We start from the raw sequence: 9,719 nt of genomic DNA, 5'->3' as shown, positions 1-9,719 counted from the left end.
TCTAGTGGCTGTAATTCTGCACCAAAGCTGAATTTTGGGTAAAACACTTCAAATATGCTATAACGGGGACCACTAAGATCTATGTAAAAGCATCCAAAGAGCACCATGTCATGGGTCCTTTTAAGCAGAAATTGGCAGGTTCAGTGGTTTTTAGAATTGGACGCTTGTGCTTTTCTTCAGCTTTTCTCTGGGAAGAATCAGCAATCTGCTTCTCCATGGAGTTACCCTCAATGTCTCAAACATTTGTTCGTTAAACCTGAGATTTTCAGTTGCTATTTAATATTAATTTTAAATGTTGATCAGCTTGTATCTAAAATCCTAACTGGTATCTTGAAACTGCTCACATTTTTTTCTTTGCTGAAATGTTCATTTGGTCAATTGTTTAGTCTAGTGCTGTTTGTACGTTTTGTGTTCTACTCGGAAATAAGTTTAAAGCAGCTTTAATTAATATTTGTCATTTTAGTCAACTAGCAACGCTATTGTATGCTTGACAAATGTTTTCTGCAGACAACTCTGCTCTGTCTATGGAGCTCTGAGTATGATGCGGTAAGCATACAGCTTCTCCTTAATGAAAGTGACCTTTTCTAAGTTGCTGCCTTCAGAAGTGATGGAACAAAGAAAAATTCCCAAACGAATAAAAGTATGCCTGATAACTACCAATAACTATACAGCCACATGACAAAGAAAACTGTATTTTTGTGAGTTATTTGAAAACACTTGATAGCCGCATGAGAGACGGTAACCGTGTGTATCAGTATTAAACAACTTACCGCTACGTAACCCTTTCTCTCCTCTGTGTGTTTGCCTCAGTATGCGTCGGAGCTCCGTTTCGATGGTTTTTCTCTGCGCTCTCCAGTACATCACATATCAGGAACCAGTCTCTTGCACGCTCCCTACACCACTACAGAGCACAAACTACAGTCGGAGGTAAGTCCTGAGCTCTTCATCGCCTCTCCCATCTTTATTTTCCAACCTTAACCTTTCTTTATGTTTAAAGTCAACTCTTTTCCTCTGAGCTCGTGAAACTTAAGACGACCGCAGCCTAATATATGGGAATAGTTCACACTGATATGACAATTCTAATGCTTAAAGTGTGTGATAGCTAGCCTCATAAACAGACTGAGTTGCCATTTTGTTTCAACATATCGGTCATCATCATTCACAGTCGGCATTTTAGATCATTTTGCTGTTGTTGCCATTTTTTATGGTGTAGCTAAATGGCTCCCACAAAGCTCTGATAGGTTAAATGTTTCTCCAACTCTGTAGACACCACAACAGACCTATTTGAATCCCTGCACTAATCAGAGATGTGGGCAGCAAGTTGACGGTCTGGAACTAGGCTTTTTATCATTGTTGGATTTTATTTAACTTCTCCAAACACCTCAGGCAGCAACATGTTTGTGTTTTATTGCCTGACAATTGCATTGTGGTTTCAAAAGTCCAATTGTTCCCCTCATTATTTCTTGTTTCTTCCTCTCTGACAAAAATATGTTGTAGTCTTCTGCCAAAGTGCTGTGGGCCCTGGACAAATGATGTTAGTGAGGAAATCTCGTTAGAGAAATGTAATACGTGTTGAGGTTGTAAACTTCTGCAGCTTGAAAGAAGACTATTTTGAAATTTTGTCTGTGTCCATATTCCTACAAACTTTAGGGAGGGTTTTGATTGACAGGATGTTGAGTAGATAATGACTAAATTTACATTTAGCGGCAAACTCTTCCTTTATCCCCAGTTGAAGTTAAATCCTACCTCCAAGCTAAAGAGTAGAATGAGCTGCACACATTTCCATCTCCTTCCATCTCCTAATTATTTCTGGTGGCTAGAAGGAGATGAGTTCAAAAGGGTCCCTTCCTTGTTGCCCTTTAATCGCATTGAGGAACCAATGACTGAAGGACAGTCAGATAGATCAAATGTATTTAATCTGCCAAATGAGTGTTGACCTCTTGTACAGCTGATGACCTTGTAGCCAGAAAACAGTATTCAAATATAGATTCATCATTTCATCATGGAGAGCAAACGCCCAAAGGGTTTAACTGAGGGAAGTATGTCTGCTGCTCCATGAAGCTAGCCTAGAAATCTAGACGTACCCTAGCAGCAGCAAATGTAAGTTGCAGTCAGGGTCAGTCTAGCAACTCTCCGTTGGCATGCGAGCTGAAAAAAGCAGCAGAGCAGCAAACATACACATGCAGCAGAGGTCCGCGGGTCGGACTTGAACGTGGGCCGCTGCGGTAAGGACTGAACCTTAGTACGTGGTGTGCAGGCTTAACAAGGTGAGCTACCAGGGTGCCCTGCAATACATATTTTTATGACACTTTTATGTTACACTTAAATTAAATTTAACCCTGTGATTACAAAACCCTAAAACACAGGAGCTTAGTGCTACAAGGCACTGTTGGGCTTAAGTTATGTTACCCTTAGGACAGACCACAGAGTTATACATTTTCAAACAGATGTAAATCATTACTTGATTATTATTATTATTATTATTATTATTATTAAGGTCTGTAACTGCAACAGTTAATTTGATTATTGACAATTGTTTCCTTGATTAATCGATTAGTTAAGCACTTGGTCTATAAAATGTTAGTAAAAAAAAGAGTCACTGAAGCATCTTGACGTGTCTTTGTCCATTCAACAATCCAAGATTTAAAAAAATAATCCGTTCACCATGATGTGAAACAGCAGAAAATTCTGAGATTGGCGTGTCAGGGAACGTCATGGGACATGACTCTTGGGGATTGCAATGGGGGTCGGTCCAACATTTTGCTCCAGGCAGCTTTTTACCCTATAAGAGCCGAAGTACTGACACTAGGGGTGGGAATCTCTGGGCACCTCATAATTCGATTCAGAGGCAAACAATTTGATTCTAAACCAATTATCGTTGCATCTCCATGCAACCATTTTTTTATGTACATTTCCATGCCCGATTTAAAAAAATTAAAAAAAATTAAAAAAAATAATAATAATACATATAAATCTGAGTTTGTTAGATTTTGACATTACAGTATTTGTCACAAACAAGTTTTAATGAATTTCTTTTGTCTACTGCGGTTTTTATTGTGTAGTAATTCCATGCTTAAGCCTTAAACATAGTTGTGTAAGTCACCTTCTCTTACAGTAATCTTCCATGTCAGAGGCTCACTCATGTTTAAAGGTGGAGAATTGGCTTCTTAGGACGTGAAACACAAGGTGGCCAGATGTAATGTAAAAAAGTAGATGAACAGCCTTTTTGTGTTTTGCCTAATTATTTTATGTATGTCTTATTAGGTCATGTGTACATACAAAACTTATTTTCTTTTTCCTTTTGGCCATTTTTGTGTTTTTCTTTCTGCACTCTTGCCTGAACTCTAAGTTGTTGTCCATTATCGTGTCCTCTTTCAGTCACTCTGTTTTCTGATTTGTACATGTCTGGAGACAGTAACTTTTAAACACGTGTGTACACGTGTGTGTACGTGTGTGTGTGTGTGTACACGTGTGTGTATGTCGTGTAAAAGATGTGTATTTGTATAGAGATAATGGACTCTTTGTGAGACAAGGCCTTTTAGAACAGTTGGTATAGTTTTGTAATGAGTTTTCTTATGTAGAATAACATTCATAACAATACAAACACACAGTAGCTGTGCCCAAGAAGTTATGGTCTTTCTCAGCATTAAGACAGTTGGTTGAAAGGATGTCTGTTTTACACATTAAAAAACTTATGAAAAGACCCATTAGCTCTACAGACAGGAGAAGTGCCGAGTTGCTGTTGTAAGTTTTATATAGTTTAATATGTGTGCTGTCGTCATCTTAACCATTGTCTGCTTTGCAAGTTGGTTTTTGGCAAAAGATAGTATGCAGTGTTTGTGTTGTGTGTGCTCATTACCCAGTTAACACAGCAGAGTGCCATAGTTAAGGTGTGTGTGTTTGTGCATGCTACTCATCTACACGTCTATGGAGAGTAATACGGTGTGTGATCTCATCAGATCTGTTTACAGAGAAGCAGATGGCGTTGATTGTCTTGGCACATGATATAAAAACAACCTCTGAGGACAACAAAACTATCACATCTCCATTCTGCTGGGATAACTGACTGTAAAATTGAAACTATGCTCAGACAAAAACTATTAGGCCTCGTAACTGCCGTGGTAATTACCAACACACACACACACACGCACACACACGCTCAGCCTCAGTAGGCAGGGAGGCCACACTGCTGTGAGATTAAAACCTGAAGTGTGTGTTCAGTGTGTAATTAATGAAATGTAACCTGCATGCAAGTATAAAGCGTTAGACAATATTACAAGTGTGATATAAGCATGCCTCTTATATGGATAATATGTAGTAGATGAAATACTTTTCAAATCGAGCTACTCCATCACATTTATGCAAGAATCCTGTAAATACTGCCATAACACAGTCCTGCCCATTGATTTTCAGCGCTGCCCACAATGATCTAATACAACCAGAGATTTTGGTAGAATAGCCACTTCTTTGTTATGGGATACAGGTCTGTATTCCACAATGATGCTACAGTTACAAGGATGAAAATGATCTCATATTCAAGTGAGAACATGGACAGTAAAGGAAATTTTGCTGAACGGGTAATTGTACATTCTAGACATTTTCAAAAAATATGGAGGAAATTCCTCTGAATCACGTTACACCTTTTTATTCTTCTAATGTAATTCTTCAGCAGGTTGCTCACGTCATATCTACGTTGTCAAGCTCAGTTGCAGGCTGCGCAGTAACATGCAGCCATCACTGTAAAAGACTGCTCTGCTCTCCTTAGCAAGTCTACAGCGTCGCTTTATCCAGTAACTTTACTGGTTATGCGTGTTTCAACCAAACCAGGAAAGGAAATGCCTCTGCACTCAATTGGATAGACCTACTACCAATCAGAGCAATGGAGTATGTGACGTATGTTGAGCAACGCATAGTTGTAAACAGAACCAGAACTCAACTGCTAGCTACCGCTGATTTTAGCTTCTGTAAATACTTGCCAGTAGCCCAGCCGGTTTGGAAAAATGACGTCACTTCCATATTACAGGCTTTACAGCACACATACATCCCTTGGATGTATCATAAGATAACACCATGGATGTATTAATAGACCACATGGGGAATTGCAATGATTAGCTATATCCATTATCACAGCAACAGGACCTCGGGAGGACCATCAAATGAGTTTGCCCAGTGTAGAGCGACATGGGCGTCGTTCATCATTACGTAACTGTTGATCATCTGCCCATCATCATATAAAGCCCGCCTTGACAATTTGATTGGTCCTAACAGCTCTCGTTTGAGTGTAGTTGCTCCACAACAGATCAAGTCCAGACGGAAGTTCCCAACCTCAAATGTTGTGGATGGGGCTTAGTTCGGCTGGCATCCAGGCTAGGTGTAAATCACAAGTTTTTATCATGATGATAATATTTTATCCAGTTTTTTGACAATGATACAGTATTTTATATTACACAATACATGGTATACCACGGCAATTGACTGTTCATGAAGAGCACTTACTGTTGGAGCACTGCTTGGCTATTCTTAGGGCAAGTACATGGGACAAGATTACAGTAGTCTATGTACATAGGGATAAGTATAACATGCAATGCTGCTGCAAAGAAAAACACACGCAACAGCACTCAGATGAAAGTCACTTTTGCAGTGATTGCATATTGATTTACCGAGAGTCATTTTATGTACAAAAGCATTTTAACCAGCCTAGTGCAATTTTACACCATTATAAAGGATGATTCCAAGTAATGAGGAAAATTAAATATTGGAAGTAACGGGATTAGTCAGTCAGAACTAGTGATAAATAAACTTTACCAACTCGCAACACTGAGAATCCAACCCGGGTTCATTAACATCTTCATTTACTTACACTATAAGAAATAGGTCACCACTTTATTCCTATTGAATAAATTATAAGATTTCAGGCTTTCCTTGGCATTCTTGTAATTTACTGTACATGCAAATTACCTGTTTTTTCATGTAAAAAAAGATTTATATATTATTGATTTCCTCACGTAATTTGCTCATTAGATAAGTAGGACAACTACAGACTGTTAATAAATTTAGGAAGTACAAATCCAGATTTGACACCAAGGAAGATTACATTTCAGGATCCATTATATAACATCTCTTCAGAACTGGTTAAGGTTCAGTATCTTGCTCAATACACGCTCAGTGTCAGTTAGTCCTTCAACTGCTGGATGGCCTCCAACTCATGAGGCTGTTGCCTCTTTGTAGATGCTGTTCTGTGTGATAACCCTCTTGTTTTTTCTTCATCCTCTTCTCTGTGTTCATTCTTTCTCTCCTCCACCACCCTGTGTCTGTTTGTTGTGTTTGCAGGTCTTCCATTACTACGCACCAGTTTTAGATTTGGTTCAGCTGGTTAATATGTCAGAGCTGCCCAGCTTTCTGATGTCCACAACCCAGTTGGAACTGATCCTATTTTCTAAGTGTCTGTGTGTGGTGTGTGTGTGTGTGTGTGGTGGTGTGTGTTGTGTGTGTGTGTTGTGTGGGTGTTGGGGTGTGTGTTGTGTGTTGTGTGTGGTGGTGTGTGTGGTGTGGTTGTGTGTGTGTGTGGGTGTGGTGTGGTGTGTGTGTGTGTGTGTGTGTGTGTGTGTGTGTGTGTGTGTGTGTGTGTTCAAAACTGTACTGTCATTCATATTTAAATGTATCCACATATCTAGATGCAACCTGTTAAAGTGACACAATAACAAAACAACACTGATTCTTTATCCATACATGGAGATTTTAATATGTCTGATTATATACGTAATGCAGCTTCTAGTATGTTAACTGAAGCCTCCTAAGGTGTTTCCTGTCTCAAAAGGTAGTTGGTAAAAACTTTCTCCTCAATATTGTATTGTTCCTTCATTACCAACAAACAGAAGCCTATCTGGGAAGTCAATGAAAGCTAAACTTCTGTTGGACCAGCTGAGGTCACTGCGTGGAAAGGTATCGGCCACTAAACTGAGCTCTTATAAGTACAAATGTTGGAAAACATCAGCCACAGAACTTTATCATCTCTAATGAAGCAAATGAGTAAATTAATTGCCGAACTTCGATTTCTGCATGTTTACTTTGGTCCCCAGTCTAATGTGTGTGCATGTACAGTACGTAGCACATACAGAAGAATATGCAAATAAGGTTCATCTACTATAAGACTCATGGGATTGAGGGACTGTGTTAGTGTGTATTTTTATCAACAGTGTTTCTATCTCCAGGTTGGAGCATTGTTCAGTCTGTCCTGTATAATCACACCCATCGCCCAAGCCCCAGCCGGCCAACTAAGCTCCCAGCGCTGGAGAGAGTCTATAGCCAGGAGACCAAAGTCTTTACCTGGTAAGACTGTTTTTTTTCTTCCCCCAAGTCTTTTTCCATTTTCTTGTGAAATGGGTGATCGTTTTACAACAACAGAGAGGAGCCATATCACCTTTTTTGGAAAAATAAATTGGTAACTAGAACTACGCTGATTTAGATAAGAAAGCCCTCTGTTGTGGAACGTATTCAGAAGTGAGACAAAATCAATTTGGAAAACACCCGTGAAAAATTCAGAAACAAAATTCATGAGACTGCTGTAACTGATATTGCCATGCCCTTAAGGTAATTGGATTGCTGCAGAAAATGGTAATTAATAAGAATTGGACAGCAGGGATTAGATATACAATACGCTTGGCCAACATTTTTTAGAGTGAGATATATTGTACAGCACAATTGAATGGATTAAATATTTTTAAATAAATCATGTAAAGTGTGATCAGACCATTACAATAGAGTGTTCAGCAGATAAAAAAACAATAAATAATAGTAATTGTAATAAAATAAGTTTGTAAATTATGAAGGATTAACTGTGGATGTAATCTTGTTTCTGCTGTCTGTCCCCTGCAGTGCCTGACGTAGAGGTAAAAGGTGAGAGTGCTCACTACCTTCTCTTGGTCCAGGGCTCGGACGGCATTGGGTTGGGAGGCTGCAGGGTCAGGATGTTGCACTCAGACAGTCAAATCAATGGAGGGGCTGCCATGGCAACCATCTCTGGGTTGCTGAGAGAGAAGTCTCTGCCATCATCAGGTATATTATGTATATTTTTGTGTTTTAACTGTATCATTTTGTGTGGGTGCGGGTGTGTGCCTTTTTTGTGTGCCACCGTAAATGTGCCGGAGTCACTTTAATTTGCTAAAACCTTGAATCGCAGCATCTGTTTAAGAGAGTCAGAAGAGATAGAAAAAACTTTTACCTAACTCCCCCTTGTAGTTGTACTGCAGTACCCCCCTCCCCCCTCCTATCACCCATACCCAACCTGCGTCAGTAATGTCACTTGAACATTGATAGCTCAGCAAAAAAAATTATACTATTTTACACCATTGAAAGTATTGTGAATCAGCTATTTGCAGTTCCTGTTTGCAATACAACTTATGAATAAACGTGATGATTCTCAGGCAAGTTCTGAAGTTGTAAGGAGCGTCTTGTTTTCAATTAATTCGGTTACGTTTGTGGTTTACTTGCAATGTACATGTTTAGAGATAATGACGTCCTCAGAAAGTCTAAAAATATTTATCTCGCCTGTGTGTTCAGATTGACTTAAGTTATGACTCAAAGAACAACTACAAATAACTACTAATGGTTTTAACTGCCTTAATTGCCTCCCTGAGCCGAGTGCTATACGGTAGCCACTGCTGCACATTTAGCTGTAATAAGTGTTCTGCCATATTGTAAAGAAAAGTCATTTAAGTGTCCCGTTTCACTTAAAGCTTGATTGGAGTAGAAGCCTTTCATTGACACAATGAGGGGTTGTGATTGTACATTATGCTGGTCTGTATTATGTCCCTGTTTCTCCTCCCTTCCTCCCTCACAGCCATGGAAAGCAGTGACTGTTTTGTTAAGGATTTCCTCATCTTTGTCAATAAAATAGGAACAATCAATCAAAGAGGAAAGGAGTGAAAAGGGGTATTGAAGAGACAAATGGATTGACAGAGAGAGAGAGAGAGAGAGAGAGAGAGAAAGGTGATGAGGAAGAACGGAGTGAATCTATAGATGGATGAGGGATGAACTTTAAATCAGTAAACCTCTTAAAAAGCACACACTTGAGGGTTGTTGCATCTGAACAAAAAGCATGAAATACTCAATATACTGTTGTGTCTAGTACTAGCATACAGTTTCAAGTCGTAATGTTTTCAAGTCTCTTTTGCCAATGGGCTACACGTTTAATTTATAAGTAGGGGTGCACGAATCGGAAAAATTAATGCATCCATTGGCCGATCCAGTTTTTTTGTGTTTTTTCACTCCGTCGCAGCACATCAACATCAGTCATCAACAGCACGTGTGTCGCATGCTGGAAGAGTTGAGTTAACCATTAAGCAACATGGAGCAAGCCAAAGAGTTGGCTGTGTCAAGATATTTCATGATTGCCACGCCAATTAGTACGTTGGCTGTTTGCCGTAACCCGGGTATCGGGACTAAAAAAGTTGGATCGTGCATAAGTTAACTGCAAAGTATTTGAGCAACAATGTTGCTTAAAATGGGCTGCAGTAAATGAACAGTAATTCCACACGAGTAATATTTTATGTTGAGACTTGAAAAGTTTTCTGGCAAATATTTCAAGTGAATTGACCTTTTTGGGTAAAATCGGTGGAGTGCTTATTAACACTCTGTTGCTCCTTATCCCACTCGAGTAATATCAAATTGTTCAATGAGATCCACTCCAAACAATACACAAGTGAGTTTTGCAAATTATC

At 39.2% G+C, this 9,719-nt stretch overlaps 1 protein-coding gene across 1 annotated transcript in view; it reads left to right on the top strand.

Annotated features, from left to right (window-relative positions):
* The window catches only part of mtbp (MDM2 binding protein), a 28,228-nt gene that overhangs the window by 5,534 nt on the left and 12,975 nt on the right, over positions 1–9,719 (top strand). Inside the window, exons 8-12 of the mRNA XM_032518895.1 lie at positions 811–927; positions 6,331–6,425; positions 6,876–6,942; positions 7,212–7,329; positions 7,876–8,055. Coding sequence (XP_032374786.1) covers positions 811–927; positions 6,331–6,425; positions 6,876–6,942; positions 7,212–7,329; positions 7,876–8,055 — 577 coding nt within the window. The remainder of the gene's footprint in view (positions 1–810; positions 928–6,330; positions 6,426–6,875; positions 6,943–7,211; positions 7,330–7,875; positions 8,056–9,719) is intronic.

The sequence above is a fragment of the Etheostoma spectabile genome, chromosome 6 (genome assembly GCF_008692095.1).
Source record: "Etheostoma spectabile isolate EspeVRDwgs_2016 chromosome 6, UIUC_Espe_1.0, whole genome shotgun sequence".
Taxonomy (NCBI): Eukaryota; Metazoa; Chordata; class Actinopteri; order Perciformes; family Percidae; genus Etheostoma; species Etheostoma spectabile.
This window is presented reverse-complemented; position numbering and strand designations above follow the sequence as displayed.